At 43.9% G+C, this 20,128-nt stretch overlaps 1 protein-coding gene across 1 annotated transcript in view; it reads right to left on the bottom strand.

The window, feature by feature from the left end:
- The window catches only part of FAM135A (family with sequence similarity 135 member A), a 142,826-nt gene that overhangs the window by 103,117 nt on the left and 19,581 nt on the right, over positions 1–20,128 (bottom strand). Inside the window, 1 exon segment of the mRNA XM_075063752.1 lies at positions 7,284–7,406. Coding sequence (XP_074919853.1) covers positions 7,284–7,360 — 77 coding nt within the window. The 5' untranslated portion in view covers positions 7,361–7,406.

Genomic DNA, 20,128 nt, shown 5'->3' with positions numbered 1-20,128 from the left:
GAGGAATCATGCTTGGAACCACAGAATCTGTAAACTGGAATAAAGAGTTTGACCTGTTGTGACATTACTGACATAAACTGTGACCATATAGATCATTGTTGCAACCAGTGTTATATATTTGCAGCAAATGTTGCACAAAGGTTGTTGTATGAGGTGTCTATAAAAAGGTTATGATTATGTTATCTGTATGTGTGTATCATTTTTGAAGTTGAAGTTATGAATACTGGCTATGTACTTTGTATCTCAATGTGTCTGATTCTAAGTAGCATTAGTGAAGCATTTAGTCAGCTTCTTGAGAAAGGAATTTGCAGATTAAGCGCCCAATCAAGAAACACTTAACTTACAACGGACCTTGGAAGACTCCAATCCATGTATGAGAAGTCTTCCTGGGATGTTCAAGGTAGCATGTAAGCAGTGGCTGCCACCTGCAAATTGAGTCATGCATGAACATGTGACTTGCCCAAGTGGCTACAAACTCCATCTTGTTGCTGAGAACAAAGGGGTTTCCGCCCACAAGAGAAAGAATACAAAAGGTCCTGGAAACCCTTCAATTTGGTCTTCAATCCTGCTTCTTACCTTTAGAGGGACTTTGCTACAAACAGAAGCTCTGAACAAAGGACTGAATGACCCATCCAAGCTGTGGATGTACTCAAGAGACTTGATTTGAACCTGCAGTTTATTCCATCACTGCTACACTTGAACCAAGAACTTTGCCATTACTGTATATAATTGATTCCATTTAACCAATTTTAGCTCTCATCTATATTTCTTTCTTTTTATGAATAAACCTTTAGATTTTAGATTCTAAACGATTGGCAACAGTGTGATTTGTGGGTAAGATCTGATTTGTATATTGACCTGGGTCTGGGGCTTGGTCTTTTGAGATCGGGAGAAACGTTTTTCTTTTATTGGGGTATTAGTTTTCATAACCATTCATCCCCATAAGAAGTGGCTGCTGGTTGTGATACTGGGAAACTGGAATGTTACAGGGAATTGCTTGTATGACTTCTGGTTATCCAGGGACTGAGACCAAAGTCCTCTCTGTCTGGCTGGTTTGGTGTGCCTTAAATAATAAAGGACACCCAGCCTTCAGCTGTAAGTGCCCTGCTCAAAGCAATTTGTCCTGAATTGATACTCTCAGTAGTGTCCCACTAGAGGCCACATCATTACACCTGTATCTTAAGTCAGTAGGTAAGGACTGACTGGAAGCTTCCATGAAGAAGAGGTGAGCCTGATGAGAAAGGGATACCAGACTTGTCTTGACCACCTTGATGCAATCAGAATCACTCTGGTCCAATATTACTGAGAATCATCAATAGTAACTATGTTAGTAGATCCATGGATGAAAGGACTTCCCTACGTGTGATGAGAAATGCATTTCCTAGACACAGGGGATCGAGACTCTTTCTGGAGCAGTAAGTGATGCATTTTGCATTTGTTGCCATGACAAACAGATCAACCTCCAGGAACCCCCACATTGAGAATATCATTTGACTCTGGAGTTTAGTTCCCATTTGTAATTTAGAGAGAAATGTGTGTTGAAATCATCTGCCATGGCAGTGTGAATACCAGGGGGTAAGAAGCTGGGATGAGTATGTGGCTGATTATGCACCAATTTGAGTTTTATCACTTCACCACAGATTGATGGGGAACATACTCCTTGATGGTTGATAATACATGCATGACATGTTGTTTGTCATTATCTTTACTAACTTCAATCTGATTAGAGGTAGAAAGTGTAGTTAAGCATTTTTGAATGCTCTCAATTCCAAAAGGTTTATGTGGAGAAACTGTTCTTGTGGATACCATTTGCCCTGCACTATGTGAGGTCCCAGGCATGATGCACTATAAAGACACATGCAAATATGTCCCAGCAGTTGAAGGCTATCTTTTACTGTAACTTTCCCTGAATTTTGGAGACGTGGTTCATTAGTGTGAGAAATCTGCTGGATGGTAGCTATGCTGTGACTGTCAAATCATCCAGGAAAGCTTCTATGAAATCTAGATACTGTAGTGGAGTTAAAATGGACTTTCTGAGGTTGATTTGAAGGCCCAGGCTGCGAAACAAAGAACACATGGTCTCTACTGACTCCAAACCTCCCAACAAGATCTACTCTTTATCAGCTAATCATTTAGACACGGGAAAATGATTACGCCCAAACGACAGGTGGCCAGCAATTACTGCTGGAATCTTCGAGCACATCCTTGGTACAAAGGATAGTCCAAAAGAAAGCGCTCTGTATTAGCAGTGTTCGCTGTTGATTTGGAAACAAAGAAACCTCCTGTGTGTATAGCAAAATGAAAATATGCATCTTGTAGGTTAAGACTTGTGACCGAGTCTCCTAGCTGTAATGATGGAATTATTTCTGCCACGGTCATCATCCTGAATTTTTGCTGTTATAAGTTTGTGTGCCTGTTTAGCAGCCCGAGTTCTAAAACTAGTCTCCATTCCCCCTTCTTTATGGGTATCAGGAAGTACCCTGAGTAGAATCCCCTTCTTCTGTGTTGCTCCTAAACTTAACAGTGAGGTCACTTCCTGTCCTAGTAACGACCGTGAGAGGAGTCCCTGAAGAAAGACAGGGATGAGTTGGAGAGAGAGCCTTGAAATGTATAGGCTTATGGCTTCCAAAACCCATTTGTCTGAGATTATATGCTCCCAGGCATTCTTAAAAAGGGGATGAAGCAGCATCCAAAATGAGGAGGGAGGGGTTAGAATGTTGCAGCTATAAAGTCCCATTGACCGGATGGTTAGAGACACTCAACCAAGCCATCGTAATTGTTGCCTGAAGGACATGGATGGCTGGGAGGATGTTGTTGAGTACCTTGGTCTCTTGGCCAGGGGTTCAGAGAGCGTACGGTAGGTTGAACACAGGGCTGGGCATGCTCTTTATGCCATCTGAAATCTATAAAATCTTCTCCTATTTACAGGAACATAGATTCAAAAGTATCTCAGTGTGACTCTTGAGTTCTTTATGTAAACAGAAATCAGTTGAGTCCACAATGGGCCTGCAACCGTCAAAAGGGAGATCTTCAAATGGTACTTTGAACCTCTCTCAGAAGTCCCAACATCTGCAGCCACAATGTTCTTCTCATGAGCACCGAAGTGGATATAGACTGTGCTGCATCTGCCGCATCTAAGGAGGCTTGGAGCAATGTTTTTGCTAGAGGTTATCCCTCCTGAACAGTGGCTTTAAACTGATCACAGTGTTTCTATGGCGGATGTTCAACAAAGAAACTAAATCTGTTGTGATTTACATAGTCATATTTGGCCATGAGCACCTTAGAGTTTATTATTCTGAACTGAAGTGTGGCTGAAATGTAGGATTTGAGGCAAAAAAATAAAATAAAATAGAGCTTCTTATAGTCTTTGCTGTATGGGGTGGATTTAGAGCTATGTTGCCTGCCCCTTTAATTAACAGCCTCTACCACTAAGAAGTTCAGAGCTAAGTGAGAGAATAGAAACGCCGATTCCCTGGCAGGAACTTAATACTTTTCATCCACTCTCTTGCAGGTACAGTATTGTAGCCAGAGTTTCCCAAACTGCCTTAGTGGGCTCCAAACAAGCTTCATTCAGGAGTGAAAGTAACTTACAGGACTTACAGGTACTGCCAAAGTCCTGAGGGGGGCGTGGCCTCATCCAGAAGGGGCGTGGCCTCAAGATTTAAAGGCCCTGGAGCACCAGCTGTGGTTGGGAGACCCAGGGCCTTTAAATCAACCAGGACCTCCCAGCGGTAGAGGTAGCTGGGAGGCCCCCAGAGCTCAGGGGCAAATTAAAGGGCCCGGGGCTCCGGCTGCCACGGGGAACCCTGAGCTTTGCAGGGCTGGGGCAGATATTTAAAGGGCCAAGAGCTCCTGCTGCTGAGAGGAGCTCCAAGCTCTTTAAATCCTGGCCCCAGCCCGGCCACTAGAGCCGCGGTCGGGATTCAAAGGGCTCTGGACTGCCGCAGCAGTGAGGAGCTCTGAGCCCTTTAAATCTCAGCTGCGGTAGAAGGTTTAAAGGGCTCTGGGCTGACTGCAGCCGCGGCACCCCAGAGCCCTTTAAATCTGGCCCAAGCCCGGCCGCCAGAGCCGTGGGCGGGGGGTTTAAAAGGCTCTGGGCTGACCGCAGCCATGGCAGCCCAAAGCCCTTTAAATCCGCCCCCAGACTGGCCGCTGGAGCCACAGATGAGGGGTTTAAAGGGCTCTTGGCTGACTGCTGCTGCAGCAGCCCAGAGCCCTTTAAAACCAGCCCCAGTCCGGCCACTGGAGATGCGGGTGGGGGCTTTAAAGGGCTCTGGGCTGCCAGCTGCGGCAGGGAGCCCAAAGCCCTTTAAATCCCTGTAGCGAAAGCCGGTGCAGTCCGGCACGGCATACTGGCTTTTCCCGGTACGTTGTACCGGCTTACTCTGGCTTCATTCACTGGAATAGCAATTCTCATCTATGATGAGGTGTGTGGTGAGACCCCTGAACATCCACCAAGGGAATCTGAAGTGTGTCAGCAATTTGCTTTATCATTTCCTGAAACTGTCTGAAGTCAGCTGCCACAGAAGGTGGTAGAGGCATGACACATCAGGTGAAGAAGAGGAAATATTTGTAAGAGGTGTCACCTCCTTGTCTGCCTTTGCATCTTTCTCCTTACAGGTCTCTTCCTCTAGTATGGGTGGCAACAAAGAAGGTTGAAGATAATGCCTTTTTGTCTGTTTCCTCCAATGACATGAAGACCTCATCACGAATTGTTGGCGTTAGAACACCCACAGATTCCAGCAAGGCCACTGAGGGAGGCCAAAGGCATAGATGGAGGCATCCATCTGTGTTTCTGCCAGGAGGGTGTCATTTGAGGTCTATTCTCTTGTAAAACATCAATGTAGGAAGGAGAGTGATGTGTTCTATACCAAGACATGAGAATCTGAAGAGTCTGCTTACACATTCTCCGGGGGTCAGGGAGGGGAGCTGTTCAATTGGCAAAGTAGATTAGGGCAAGCCAGGTTCTCTATGTGATACAGAGATCAGTGATTGAGATGGTCTTGACGCTGACAATCTCCCAAAACTCGTTAATATGGTGGACTCTGGCTCTGAAGAGATTATCTAGTGTTTAGGGTACCTAAACTCTCGTGGCACCGACCGTAACAAAGACTGGTCCGGGATAGAGCCTATGGAAGATGGCTTCAGTACTGATGTAGCAAGCACTGAGCACTTGGCCTGTAAATGCATCGGCTCTGACTCCCTCAGTATTATACGGGGTCCAGTGGTCTTTGGTACAGTTGACTTCCTTGATATCGGTACCGACTGCTGTTCTGGGACATTCATGTCTCTGCCAGTCAAGATCCAGATACCGAAAGTTGGTCTTAGACTGAGCTCTCTTCTTCGCTTTTGCAGTACCTGCATCACTCAGAGCCTACACTGAACTCCCCTGGGGACCTGAGGTCTCTGTAGCCCTGTTGTGTGTTGGTGACCAAGATCTTCTTGGAGATTTACACCTCCCTCCTTCTCTTTAGAGGAAGATGTTGAAGACTTCAGTACTACAGAAGTATTCACTGACACAGTACAGCCTATGTCTCTAGTGGTTTCTGATGACTGAGATCTTGTGGGGCATTAGGAGTACTGAGAACCTGGCATTCCTGAGAAAAAACAACAAAAGAGACAACCCCAAGAAAGGGCAGTTCTAAACTACTATGTAACTACACCTAAGAATAAAAGGATTTTATTTTTAGAGGAAAACAGAAAACACAACCAAAACACTAAGAGGTAAGTAATTATAAACTATCTAAATCCTAAAAGGAGAACAGACACATGTTGCAGACTCCATCTCAGGACAACGGCAATTGAAAAGGAACTGAGAGCAGTTCACTTGCGCAGTTCCAAACAGCCTTGGCATAAGCCAGCAGAATGTGTGGGTAACATGCATGGACCAAATGGGCATCGCTACCAAAAATCTCTGATTAAAGCACAGGGTGCACACACACCTGAAATGGAGCACCCACAGGATACTGGATATTTTGTAATGGTTCCTACAAGAACATTTTACTATATTAAAGAAAAAAGCTGTATTTTACACACACCACAAACACACACACACACACACACACACACACACACACACACACCTTTTTTTAAAAGCACTCATGAAACTTAGACACACACACAACGATCAGGGGGGCCATGGATCCCAGTCTCAGCAGCTACTTGCCAGCCTGCACTGTGGTGTCTCCATTAGACCAGAGGGGCCTGCTGGGCTGGGACTCCTCGTCACTGCATGGTCAGCACTGCCCCCTTCTCCCTACTGACTGGACAGGAAGCAGCAGCAGTCGTCTGGGCTGGAGCTGAGCTCAAAGCAAACTGGTCTTTAATCCCTACCCCGGGTCAGGCTGGGTTGGACCAGCCAGCACCATGAGGTGAGAAACCTCCCTATTCGTCCACTCTTCCTGGGATAGGACTGGCCCACTAATCTCCAACGAGCAGCTGCAGCCTAAGCAGGCAGGCAGAAGCAGAATACCCACTTCCACCTCCCAGCTGGGGAGGGAGAGTGCCTTCTACCTCCTGCTGGGTAGGGAAAGGGCCTGGGGCCTGTGCATATTTTGTGAAATTGGAACATTTACCCATGACACTGCTGTAATTTTTTTTAAACCAATCTGTGATTTTCTCAGGGCCTGATGGAGTAGAAGAACCCATGCAGGTGCTAATGGAAGAAACAGACAAGCAGGCAAGAGAGACGTCTGTGTTTAGGCACGATGCAATGAGATGAAAGACTAGATAAACAGGAGACCCAGTGGAGGAGCTCACGTAGGATATGCCATTGCCACAATAAGCTAGGAAGATGATTTTGACAGCAACATTTTAAATGGACTTGAGAAGACAAGGATGCATTAGTTTAAACCAGTGAGATTACAGTAGTTAAACTAGGAGAGGGCAAGGGCCTGGACAAGTGCATAATTCACATTTAGAATCTGTAGCCCTTTCACCTCTCTCCAATCAGACTATAAGTATTTGATATTAGCTGAAGTTCTATGCTTAAGATTTTTGAATCTTTATGTAAACCCCAAGAAAGTAGCTGCCCTTCCCCAGCTATCTTTCTAACAAGCGGTAAATACTTAATGTTCAAGTCACCATACAGAACTAATAATAAAACATGAAATGTCACTATGGCAAAGACAGACATATCTATTGAACTTTGTTTACAATGACAATATGTACACATACCTTAAAAGAATAAGTATACTAACAGAACTTAAACATTAAGATTTTTCAGTTACAGCAATCCACTACAGTATAATTTCCTCTTCATTTTGGAAAAATGCAGTACCTACCCTCTTTGAAACAAATCCACATTGTAGAATTTGTGGAGCTCCACGGAGAATTCTACCATAGCCTGTACTTCACTCATTTTTATGTAGACGCATAAGCCAAAATTGTCGTCTGCACCTTAGTTACTGGAAACAAACAGAGAAAAAAACATTTTTTTGTAGTCAGAGGCGAAAAGACACATTTTTCTTTTCAGGACCAGTATGTGGCATGAGCTATGTATAAGTTTCAACACTGCCTCTCTTTGAGTCTGAGTGCAATAGGGGTAAGCAGATGTTGCATGCCAGCAGTTCCTACTGCCACTCCTTGATTCAGCTCCACATCTCCACTCCAAAACATACTTGGTTAGTGCAGCTGAGCCAGCATGTGGGATGGGGGGTTAGTAATTTAAATATAGGTGTTGGCCAGTAGCAAATTACTACCCCCAAAGTAATGTGAGGGAAGGGAGTCTTGCTTCTCTAAGGCACCATGCGTTCCCTGCACTGCTCCTAGGTCCAGTGCACTTTCATGCCATCCCATACACAGGGCTTCTGGCAAAACCACTATCTAGCCCTTTTAAAAAATGATTTTATATTTCTTTTATAAGAAGTCTTCACATCCATTTTCAGCCACAAAAATGAAATGAAGGATATTGCTAGGACCCCATTTAATCCTAACCACATAGAACACTATTTTGACATTCCTTTGTTTAATTCACTTTTTACGATGGTTATCTGTTTTAAAAACAGACTGAATCACTATGTTCCACTTCAGTTTAAATCATGTCAGTGCAAGCAAGAACAGTGTCTTGAATTTCAACATTCTTCCTACTGTACAGTTTTAAAAGTTACCAAATCAGTTACAGATTGTGTAGAGTTGAGTTTCTTCTCCAACGTTTGTTCATATCTATGATTTCTGTTTGTTACATATGTTGTAGTACCAAAAAAGCTGAGTAAAAAGAAGAAAATAGAACTTTACAAGTGTTTCTTTGCACATGGCCAAAATCTGATAACACTGAAATCAATAGCTAAATTTCCACCGCTTCCAACAGCAGCAAAATTTTGCCTCTTAATTAAGAAAATTCAACAAGTAGCAGTAATATGAAAATAATCAGATACGGCTAGTGCATATTGGGTCTTAAGACAGGTGATTAGCATCCAGAAAGAGGTGTTTCTTTAATTCAATACTAATCTCCTGCCTAAGAAATAGCAAATTGCTTTGTGGAAAACTAGCTATGCATGAGTAACAGGAGTCAAGAGACAAGGTGGGTGAGGTAATATATCTTTTATTGGGCCAATTTCTGCTGGAGAGAGACAACTGTTTGAGCCACACAGAGCTCTTCTTCACACCTGTGTGGCCCAAAAGAAGCTGGTCCAATAAAAGATATATTACCTCTATGACACTGCACTCTATATGACTTTATGAAAACATGCTAATGAGTGTGAATATAATGTAACTGGAATATGCTTCATGCAAAAGGTCTCTTGTAAGGTATCATTACAAAGCTTATAATCTGCTAAGCGTGTTCATCCTATTTGTATGAATTTATCATTCTTGTATATGAAATTAGGAATATAAAATATAACTCTGAGGTCCTATTGTAGTTATGCAAAGTGTGGGTCATTAATGGTGGTTCAGAATCTTCATGGCTACCATCAACTAGGACAATTGACTGTAGATGGCTCTGTTTACTTGCAGGCCTTCCTGTGAGTCAGGCCAGGAAGAATGAAGGCTTGAGGGTCTCACAGGACATGTGACCATGTCACCTGGTATTGGAATCCATCTTAAACCTGGTGCTTTTCCATTTAGAAGGAAGGGTGGGGACCCAAAGAGACAAAGATTCCTGTCTTGTGCCAAAGGTATATAAAGGGGTGGAACAGAACAAAGGGGGCGCAGTCATGAGAAATCCCCTAACTACCACGTGAGCTAGAACAAGAACTGTACCAGGGAAAGGACTGAGCCCAGAATAGAAAGGAGTCTAGTCTGTGAAAGAAGCTTACTGGAACATCTCTGAGGGTGAGGTTTCATCTGTAACCAGTTTCTTACTGTATTAGGTTTAGACTTGTGTCTTTTTGTTTTATTTTGCTTGGTAACCTACTTTGTTTTGTCTGTTATTACTTGGAACCACTTAAATCCTACTTTTTATACTTAATAAAATCACTTTTTGCTTATTAATTAACCCAGAGTAAGTAATTAATTCCTGGGAGAGCAAACAGCTGTGCATCTCTCTCTATCAGTGTTATACAGGGTAAACTCATAGACTGTCTGCCTTCTATAAGCTTTATACAGAGTAAAACGGATTTATTTGGGGTTTGGATCCCATTGGGAGCTGGGTGTCTGGGTGCTAGAGACAGGAGCACTTATTAAGCAGTCTTCAGTTAAGTCTGCAGTTTTGGGGGGGGACATGGTTCAGACCTGGTCAGTGTTTGCAGCAGGCTAGCATGTCTGGCTCAATAAGAAAGGGTACTGTAGTTTCCAAGCTGGCAGGGAAAACTCAGAGGTAGTCTCAGCACATTAGATGGCAGTCCCCAGGGGGGTCTCTGTGATCCAACCCATCACAACATCATCCAATGTGTGTCTCTAATATCCCAAGCTACACCACATTGCACACAACATGAGTCAATGCAGTTATATAAACATCACACATACATTACAGCAGACCTTATAATGAAAGTGAAGTGTATCATAATGCAAAGACCAGAACTAATACAAGATGTTAGTAAAAGTACAGTAGCTAATACAAAGTACAGTAGAACCTCAGAGTTACACAGATATCAGGAATGGAGGTTGTTCATAACTCTGAGTAAGGTTTCAAAGCTATATTAAGTCAATGTTCAGTTATAAACTTTGGAAAGAACAACTATAACGTTTTGTTCAGAGTTACGAATATTTCAGAGTTACGAAGATATCAGGAATGGAGGTTGTTCATAACTCTGAAATATTCATAACTCTGAACAAAACGTTATGGTTGTTCTTTCCAAAGTTTATAACTGAACATTGACTTAATATAGCTTTGAAACCTTACTATGCAGAAGAAAAATTCTGCTTTTAACCATCTTAATTTAAATGAAACAAGTACAAAAACAGTTTCCTTACCTTCTCAAATCTTTTTTTATTAAAAACTTTCTTTTTTCTTTTTTTAATAGTTTACATTTAACACAGTACTGTACTGCATTTGGTTTTTGACTGCTGCTGCTTTATTGCATACTTCTGGTTCCAAATCAGCTGTGGGGTTGACCAGTCAGTTCATAACTCTGGAGTTCAAAACTCTTTAAGTTCTACTGTAGTGTGTCTAGTTCTTTTACATAGGTAAAATCTGAAGATCATTTTGAAATCCAATAGAATCAAGCACTAAGAATGGAAATCCTTACATTAAACTACAATTAGTGAGTCAGATGTCAGTTACAATCATTCTATTCTATGCTATGCTAAAGGCCAAAATTCTGCTTTCATTTACATCTTTAATTCTCACTGGCTGTAGTAGGAATTGCATGGATGTCAGGTGACAAAAGAGGGTCAATAAACTATTAGAAGAAAAAAAAACTTTGTTCTTACCTCTACTGGTAAACAATCCGTTTTAGTATGTGAAATAATCAGTCTTCCAATTCTCCATTACTGCTATCAAAAACATGTTTGCACTAAAATAAATAATAATAAATTGTAGCTCAATGTAAGCACACACAGATCAACATCCACTATTTTTCCTAACTTTTCCTCATGTGTTTGTTAATCTATTACCTTCAAAATGTGAAAGAGAAGAATAATTCTATCTCCACCATATTCATGAACAATCCAGGCTTTTAAATGAATCAAAGTACTGTCAAAGACTTGGATTTTCCCAATCTGCTTTGGATTTCAGGCAGGCAGAGAACAGGATTCAGACATATTTCAATACACTGAACTCTATTTCTTTTTATTAAAGATGGTTCAAACAGATTTCCCTTCTGTATCTCTCACAACTGAAAAGAAATAGTGCCCAATCTTACGTCTGTAGGGTTGTACAGCTGTAAAATTTGAACTGTTGTTGCCTTAGCTTCAGAGGTAACAAACAAATCAAGAAATAATAGTACAGTGTAAAAAATATACATGCAATTTCTCAAAATGGGCATTACTCTTGTTGGGTCAGTCTTAATGCAGTGCCTTTAAATCCCAAGGATTTTGTCAAAAAATCCTTAGGTTAAAGCCTGCTCCCACTAACATCATTGGCAAAACCCTCATTGACATGAATAGGGCCAGGATTTTACGTCTTTTGCTTACAGCATGTGTAATACATATTTCCCCACACTCGTCGTTAAAAAGGGTTTAAGATCTAAAGTGGGATAACTGAACTTGGAAAAAACTCAAGTTGAGTAGTTGACATTTTTAGTCCTAAAATCTTACAGATTCAGTCACAATTTAAATTTTGAGGAAGCAGTTGATCATCACGTCCACTAAAACACAGTGAGAAGAGACTGAACAGCAGAAATACATAAAACGAGTAAGGGAGGAGAGAAGATAGTAAATTACACAAGTTTGTTATCTCATGGTTCTCCTATGTCTCTTACTGCTCCATTAGTGAGTCCTGTGGAGGATAGTGTCCTCCAACTTTTAGGGGGGAATTCTAAAGGCATCTGTTACTGGTCCCCTTCTCTTCTCCCTCTACGCCTTATCTCCCTTTGCACCTTATGCAAACACAAATTCAATTACCAGCTACATGCTGACAACTCACAGAACTACCTCACTGCTCCAGAGCTGTCTTGATGTGCCATAACTAAAATCTCAGCCTGTCTGACATGCCTCATTGACATCTAGCCACCAACTCAAATTAAATATGACTAAAACAGAGCTACGCAGTGTAGTACTTCAAAGTACACTTATTACAGCAAAGGAAGGTGTTTTTCTGTCACTGTGGTGGCCACCCCCTCAAGAGGCAGTAGCTAGGTCAATGGAAGAATTCATCCATTGTGGTTGCATAAGGTGCAAAGGGAGATAAGGTGTAGAGGGAGAAGAGAGGGGGACCAAGAACAGAGAATTCTTCCATTGACCTAGCAGTCTCTACATCAAGCACAGGTCAGCTTAACTACATCTCTCAGGGGGGGTGAATTTTTCACACCTCTGAGCAACATAGCAAGGTTGACCTACGTTTTAGGTGTAAGCCAGGCCTGAGATACTGCCTTTCCTATCCGCCCACATAGCTAAAACTCTCATCCAGAACTCATCATCTCACATTTTGATTACTGCATTTGTCAAAGCCAGAGAAAAGGATGGCGCAACCTGGACTCGGCATATCCATTCAGAACGGATCTTTTTTCTAGTCTGTTGATTTGACCATGTCACCCCTCTCTTTGCATCTCCCCCATTGGCTCCCCCTTCTCTATAACATCAAATACAAGATACTAATCTTCTCTTTCAAGGCCCTTCACAGTCAAACCCCACCCTACCTACCATCTCCCACCTCAGATGAGCCTATGATGCCAGACTGTAGCCCACTTGCTAAATTCTCAAACAAGCATCTTTGGGCTTCTTCCCCATGCTGACCCTCACACATGGGAGGAGCTCCCTGTAAACATCTGCAAAGCTTCATTATTCCCTTCAAAACACTCACGATGCTATGCAAAACTTGACAACAGTTAAGCCACTGATGAACTGATACCTCTGCCTATCATGAGGACCAATACTGTCTCATTGTTTCCTTTTATTCCTCATCCATCATCATCTTTTCTTATATTTAGATTAACAGGTGCTGGAACTAGAGATGCCGCCGCACCCCCTGGCTTGAAGTGGTTTCCATGATACACAGAGTTTACATTTTGGTTCAATGTATCTCAGCACCCCCACTATAAAAACTGTTCCAAAAGCCCTGTTTAGATTGTAAGATCTTCGGTGCAGGTGAAGTCTTTTTGTTCTGTGTTTGTACAGCACCTAACACAATGGGATCCTTGTCCATGACGAGGAATTCTAGGCTCTATGATTACATAATAATCATCAATAATACAAAAATGATGCATTAGATCAGGGGTCGGCAACCTATGGCACGTGTGCCAAAGACGGCATGCAAGCCAATTTTTAATGGCACGCTGGAGCCTGCCGGGACTCCAGCATGCCATTAAAAATCCTGCCCAGCCCAGCTTGCTCTCCTCTGCCCTCTGCTCTCCCCGTGGGGGCAGGGAGCAGAAGCATAGCCATGCACCCGGGGGTAGGCAAATGGCCCCATTCTCCCGGCACGGCAGGCAGCGGGGTCCGCGTTCCCAGGGTGGAGCGCTGGGCCGAGCGCAGCAAGCTGCTGGCCCCTCCCCTGCCTCCTCCCTTCCCTTGGAGCCCTGCCGCCGCAGGCAGTGCTCTGGGGGTCGGGGCTGCGCACTCCCACGGGGCAGCGTTTGGCTCTGCGGGGAGGCAGACACGCTCCCCGCTCACCTGGAGCTCTGCTGACGCACGCGCAGCGCTCTGAGGGGCAGGGCTGAGTGCTCCTGTGAGGCAGCATATCTGGCTCTGCATGGAGCCTCATGGTAAGGGGCCCAGGGCTGAAGCAGTTGGATAAGGGGTGGGAGCAGTCAGGGGACAGGGTGGGATCCCGGGGGGTGGCTAGGGGCGAGGGTCTCTGGAGCGGGCAGTCAGGGTGTGTGTGTGGGGGGGTTGGATGGGGTATGGGAGTCCCGAGGTTTCTGAGGGAGCAGGGAGTGGATAGGGACCAGAGCAGTCAGGGGACCGGGAGCAAGGAGGGTCCTGGTGGGGCAGTTAGGTTGGGGGGGTCTCTGGAGGGGGTGGTCAGGGGACAAGGAGCTCAGGGGGTTGTATGAGTTGGGATTCTGGGGGTCTGTCAGGAGCAGGCTGTGGAGAGGGCTGGGGCAGTCAGGGATTGGGGGGGGGAGGATGGGTCGGGAGTTCTGGGGCCCTGTCAAGAGGCGGGGATTATTGGATGGGGCATGGGCGCCGGGGGGTCGGCTGGGACGGGAGTGTTGATAAGGGTTGGGGCAGTCAGGGACAGTAGGGTCCGGTGGGACAAGGAACAGGGAGGCTTAGATAGGGGGTGGGATACTGGGGGCAAGGGGTCCCAAGAGGGGGTAGTCAGGAGACAAGGAGCAGTGGGGTGGAGTTATTAGGGGCAGTCACCCGCCCTCTCCCCTGAGCCCTGAGCCCTGACCCCCTCACACACACACCATCCGCTCTGCCCTGAGACTGCACACCCCCCAGGCCACGGCCTAACCCTGGACCTCCCTCATACACACCCAGCCTCTGCTTGACTCCTTCATCCCCCTCCAATATAGTCCTGACTCTGGTGCCCCACCCATACCCAGCCCCCTGCCCCTGACACCTACACCCCACCTATGCCCAGTCTCCAGCCCTGACTCCAGCACTCTGCCTCCAGCCCTCTGGACCTGGCCTGGCCTGCACAGCCCGCTGCTGGTCTGGGGTTCTGGCTGACGGACCTTGCAGCTGGGGTCCCGGCCGTAGGCCTCACTCAGCCCACTGCCGCTATGGTGAACAGAACCCAACCGCAGCGGGCTGAGCGGGCCGGCAGCATAAGATCAACATTTTAATTCATTTTAAATGAAGCTTCTTAAACATTTTGAAAACCTTGTTATTTTACAATACAACACTAGTTAGTTATATAATATATAGACATGTAGCGAGAGACCTTCTAAAAACATTAAATGTATTACCGGCACGTGAATCTTAAATTAGAGTGATAAATGAAGACTTAGCTCACCATTCTGAAAAGGTTGCTGATCCTGCATTAGAGTTTTACAGAGGTTAAAAACCCCATCATTTCAATCATCCTACTTATTGGTTTTTGTGACCCTCTTCTGAGATTTTTATGACAAGTTTGTGACAGCTTGGATATTAGAGGGGCTGATCTCTAACCAGTGTTCGCACTTTAAATAGCAGCTGACTCGAATTTAACAAGCACTCAATCTAACAAGCGTGTGTGTGTGTGTGTGAATACACACACACAAAGATGATATTTCATATTCTAAAAGTGACTGGTTCAGTTAGGAGATATTGGTTATCTGTGTGTACTTAGAGTCAAATCTATTTTACTGGTAAGTTTTTACTATGGTTATTCCTGAAACCCTGCAGAGCTATACACACCTCTAAAACACGTTTACATTCTGGTCCTCTTATCGCCACAACTTTTGGCTAAGTTCAAATGGCAGAATTTTATTTTTACTGAGTATTACATAGAAACAATCTCATTTTATTTCAGGCAAATTTACAGGGCAGTGCAAATAAATTAAAGACCCAAACTCTCACCATGCCATCTTTCTACTAGTTAATTGTTAAACAGAACAGAAGCATTTAAAGACACTAAATATGGAACCCTCAGTGCCTTTTATATTATATATAACTAGGACATATACTATAAGCACATTCTCTCAACATTTTTGGAGAGTATAAGGTGCTTAAAATACAGCAAGGTCTATTAATTATTTTAAACCAACTTTGATCCAGAGGATGTTGAAAAATTGGAAAGAGTCCAGCGGAGGCAACAAAAATGATTAGGGGGCTGAAGCATTTGATTTATGAAGAGAGGCTGAGGGAACTGGGATTATTTAGTCTGCAGAAGAGAAGAATGATGGGAATTTGATAGCTACTTTCAACTACCTGAAAGGGGTTCCAAAGAGGATGGATCTAGACTGTTCTCAGGGTAGCAAGATGACAGAAAAGGATAATGTCTCAAGTTGCAGTGGGGGAGGTTTAGGCTGGATATTAGGAAAATCTTTTTCATTAGGAAGGTGGTGAAGCACTGGAATGGGTTACCTAGGGAGGTGGTGGAATCTCCTTCTTTAGATGATTTTAAGGTCAGGCTTGATAAAGCCCTGGCTGGGATGATTTAGTTGCGGATTGGTCCTGCTTTGAGCAGGGGGTTGGACTAGATGACCTCCTGAGGTCCCTTCCAACCCTGATATTCTATGATCCTATGATTTTATGATGATGTCCCATTCAGGTTAAACAATGAATTACAATGCTCAGCAAAATTCAGACTTGCTAAAGGAACACTACACTTTTTTCATGCTATAAACAGTTAAGAATTATGCATATTGTAAAGTAAAGCTGCTGACATTTACAAAAAAATAATGTGATATGATTGACATGAAAAACTGAGATTGAAAAAGGTCTTAGATAGGATTCCTCTATTTAACTGGCCCTATCTATGTCCTTGGAATGTACCTCAGTTTCATACATGCACAAGGGGAGTAGTCTTAGAGTGCAAAACAAAGTGTTTAAACTTCTGCTACTGATTTCATAAATTGGAAAAATTAAGCAGAGTTGTTGCAATTTTCCCCAACCCAAGCACATCCACTGGAAAAAAAAAATCATTTTTATGAACTGAAACACAGAACACACAGGCTATGTGATTCACTTTGTAAGTACAGTTATTCCTCACATAAAAAGGCATAAATTATCCAAAATGAAAGTCTTACAGTTTTGGAAGCACAGCACAAAAGCACATTGATGTCTCCAGTCTAATTAGTTAAGCCACTCTCTTTAGCATCTGCCAAGATACTGGTATACTTCTACCAATTTAGGTCCCAGTCCTGAAATCAGATCTGGGGGCGGATGCACGTGCTTGTGTGGAGCAGCTTGGGCTAGAGCAACCACAGAAAAAAATTGGCGGGTGCTTAGCACTGACTGGCAGCCAGCTCACTAGCGTCTCCTGCTTGCTGGTGGCCCTGCCAATCAACTCATCCCCTCCCTCCCACCTGCCACGATCAGCTGTTCCAGGGCATGCAGGAGGCACTGGGGAGGGGAGGGGAGGAGAGGAGCAGGGATGAGGTGCACCTGGGGGAGGGGACAGAACCGGGCAGAAAGAGGCAGAGTGGGGGCAGGAAGAGATGGGGTGGGGATGAGCCTTGGGGAAGGGGTGGAGTGGGGGTGGGGCCTCGAGCAGAGCAGGGGCAGGAAGAGGCAGGGTGGAAGTTTGGAGAAAGGGGTAAAGTGGGAGTGAGATGGGGTGCTGAGCAGGGTTGAGCACCCCCAGGGAAAGATGGAAGCCAGCACCAGTGATTCCACTAAGGCTTCATGCAGGTGCGAGGGAACACATGAAGAGATGGGAGAGCTGGATCAGAGGCTTATTTACTTTTTCACCACCTAATATAAATGTGCTAAAAACATGCCCAATTGATTCTAAGCTGTTTGTACATGAACATAGGCCTTTTAAAAACTGACAAAATTCTTAATTCTGTCTTCTGTATGTACACTTACAGAGATAATATTTCATATTCTAAAAAGTGAATGGTTCAGTTAGGAGATATTAGTTATCTGTGTGTACTGTTCTGTCTTCTGTAATTTTTCACCATTTTGATGGAAGGAACTTTAACACAACATTCTTTGCACCCACATTTAGGTGTTTGGTTTTAAATGCTAGGAGAAAAAAGGAACGAATGCAGACTTACATTTCATTAGATACGTAGCCTTTTTATCCTGTTACAGACTCAACCTATGACCTTTATTTGGTATCAGTTATGGTGTTTCCATAGCATCTTCATTTTGTTATTAATTTAATCAAATCAGATTTCTGCTGAGGTTATTATAATAAAATAATAAATAAATAATAATAATAATAATAATGTAATATGTTCTTCAAAGTCCAATTTCAAAGTGGAGGAGAGGGACAGAAAGGAGGGAGCTTGCTGGAAGCTGTTGCTTCCTGTCTGTACTGGCTGATCTGCTTAAAAGGGCAAGGTACTTGAAGTGGGATCAGCATGCACGTCTCTCTCTTACTCATGCATGCACCCTCCAGCACTTTGGAAAGTCAGCACCTGTGCAGCCGTGCATGTGATGTCTGGAGGAGGGAACTGGATAGCATGGGATCATCATCATCATGTTCAGTTTTGCAGGGAAGTGTTTGCAGCTACTGCCCTGCATCTAGTGTGTTTCCTCCCTCCTGCCTGAGTCCATGCTGCCTTGTAGAGCGTGAAGCTACCTCAACAACAGCGTATTAACCCTTGAGGACTCAGCTGAGTGTTAATTCATCATTTAGCAACAAGGCATTCCCTTAACGATCAGCTCTAACACCTTCAACAGGCACATTTAGTCACACATATTTGGTGATCTTGATGAATCCAAAGGAACCAGTTTTCTGTGCTTTTTGAGAGGAGCATGACTCCTTTTAATGATACTATTTAAACTACTGACGACAACATTTACATTAGAATAGTTATCTAGTAAGATTTTTCTCCTACTATTTACTTGTTATGTTGAGTTAGAAATTCACACACAGATTTTGGTAAACACCAGTATACAGCTTTCAAATTTATTTCAGTTAGAATGAGAAATAACCTATTAAATACGACGTTATGAAGAATAAAAAATAAGCTGAACTGCTGTACAGATCCAGCTTATAAGCCCTGCTCACCTTCCAGGTATTTAGATTTTAGCAAACAATCCCCACCTTATCACTCAGTTTCACACATTCCCCTCCAGAACATACAGACAGCTGATCTTATTCACTAGCCACATGCCCCTCTATCAAATTGCCATTGACTCCACATATTCCTCTTCTCATGTAGGCTTCTAAACAGTTCAATAACTGTTATTGTTTCCCCAACAGGAACAAGAAGAACCTTTATTACTTTAACTTTTATATTTCCATTCATAGTCTAAAATTAGAGTCTAATGCTTGAAGTATCAAAACACTTCCAAATATAAGGAGTTTTAAAAGACGACGTGTCTTTTGTTCTCCTACACACACACACACACCACACAGCACACACACACACCCTATTTTTTAAAAGTTGCAAGTAGGGAAACAACCACCCTAACTCTGACTACATAAGGCTACCTAGGAACAGAACATCCATTAAGGATGGTAGTGTGATCTAACAGAGTAAGCACAGGGTTAGGACCAAGGCTTGGCTACACTCGAAACTCCAAGCGCTGCTGCCGGAGCGTTCCCGTGGCAGCGCTCTGAAGTGTGGCTTGGTCGCGGCGCCAGCATGGGAGAGAGCTCTCCAGCGCTGCGGCACTCCACCTCCTGAGGGGATTAGTTTACAGCGCTGGAGCCGTGCTCCCGCACTGGGCACTATTTACACTGGCACTTTAGAGCGCTGTAACTTGCTGCACTGAGGGGGTGTTTTTCACCCCCTGAGCGAGAAAGTTGCAGCGCTGTAAAGCGCAGTGTAGCCAAGGCCTGAGTAAGGAAGACACAGTTCTACCACTCTCTGGCCTGGTCTACACACGCCGTTAATCGATTTAAACAGCGTTAAATCGATTTAACGCTGCACCCGTCCACACTACACCGCCTGTAAATCGATTCAAAGGGCTCTTTAATCGATTTCTGTACTCCATCAAAACCACAGGAGTAACCTAAATCGATTTTACTAAATGGAATTATGTAGTGTGGACGGAAATCGAAGTTTACTGCCTCGGGAGGTATCCACAGAGTACCACTGCAGCTCTGGACAGCAGTCACAACTCCGATGCACTGGCCAGGTAAACAGGAAAGCCCCGTGGACTTTTGAATTCAATTTCCTGTTTGGCCAGCGTGGAGCTCTGATCAGCACAGGTGACCACGCAGGGCTCATCAGCAACAGGTAAAATGCAGTCTCCTGAGAATAAAAAGAGCACCAGCCTGGACCAACCAAGAGATACTGGATCTCATCGCTATCTGGGAGAGGATACGTGCTACAGAACTCCGTTGTCAAACGAAATGAGAAATATTGAAGAATTTCAAAGCTATGATTGCAAAGGACACGGAGAGACTCAGTACAGTGCAGATAAAAGTTAAAAGCTGAGGCAGGCATACCAGGAAACCACGAGAGGCAACGGAAGGTCTGGAGCAGTCCGAAAACATGCCGCTTCTATGCTGAGCTGCATGCAATTTGGGGGCTGTGCAACAGTACCCACCCCTTGCCGTTGATTCAGATGCCCGTGATCTCTCGTCTGGGGG

The sequence above is a fragment of the Chelonoidis abingdonii genome, chromosome 3 (genome assembly GCF_003597395.2).
Source record: "Chelonoidis abingdonii isolate Lonesome George chromosome 3, CheloAbing_2.0, whole genome shotgun sequence".
NCBI classification, from domain to species: Eukaryota; Metazoa; Chordata; order Testudines; family Testudinidae; genus Chelonoidis; species Chelonoidis abingdonii.
The sequence above is the reverse complement of the archived record's forward strand: the minus strand, read 5'-3'. Positions and strand labels throughout refer to the sequence as shown.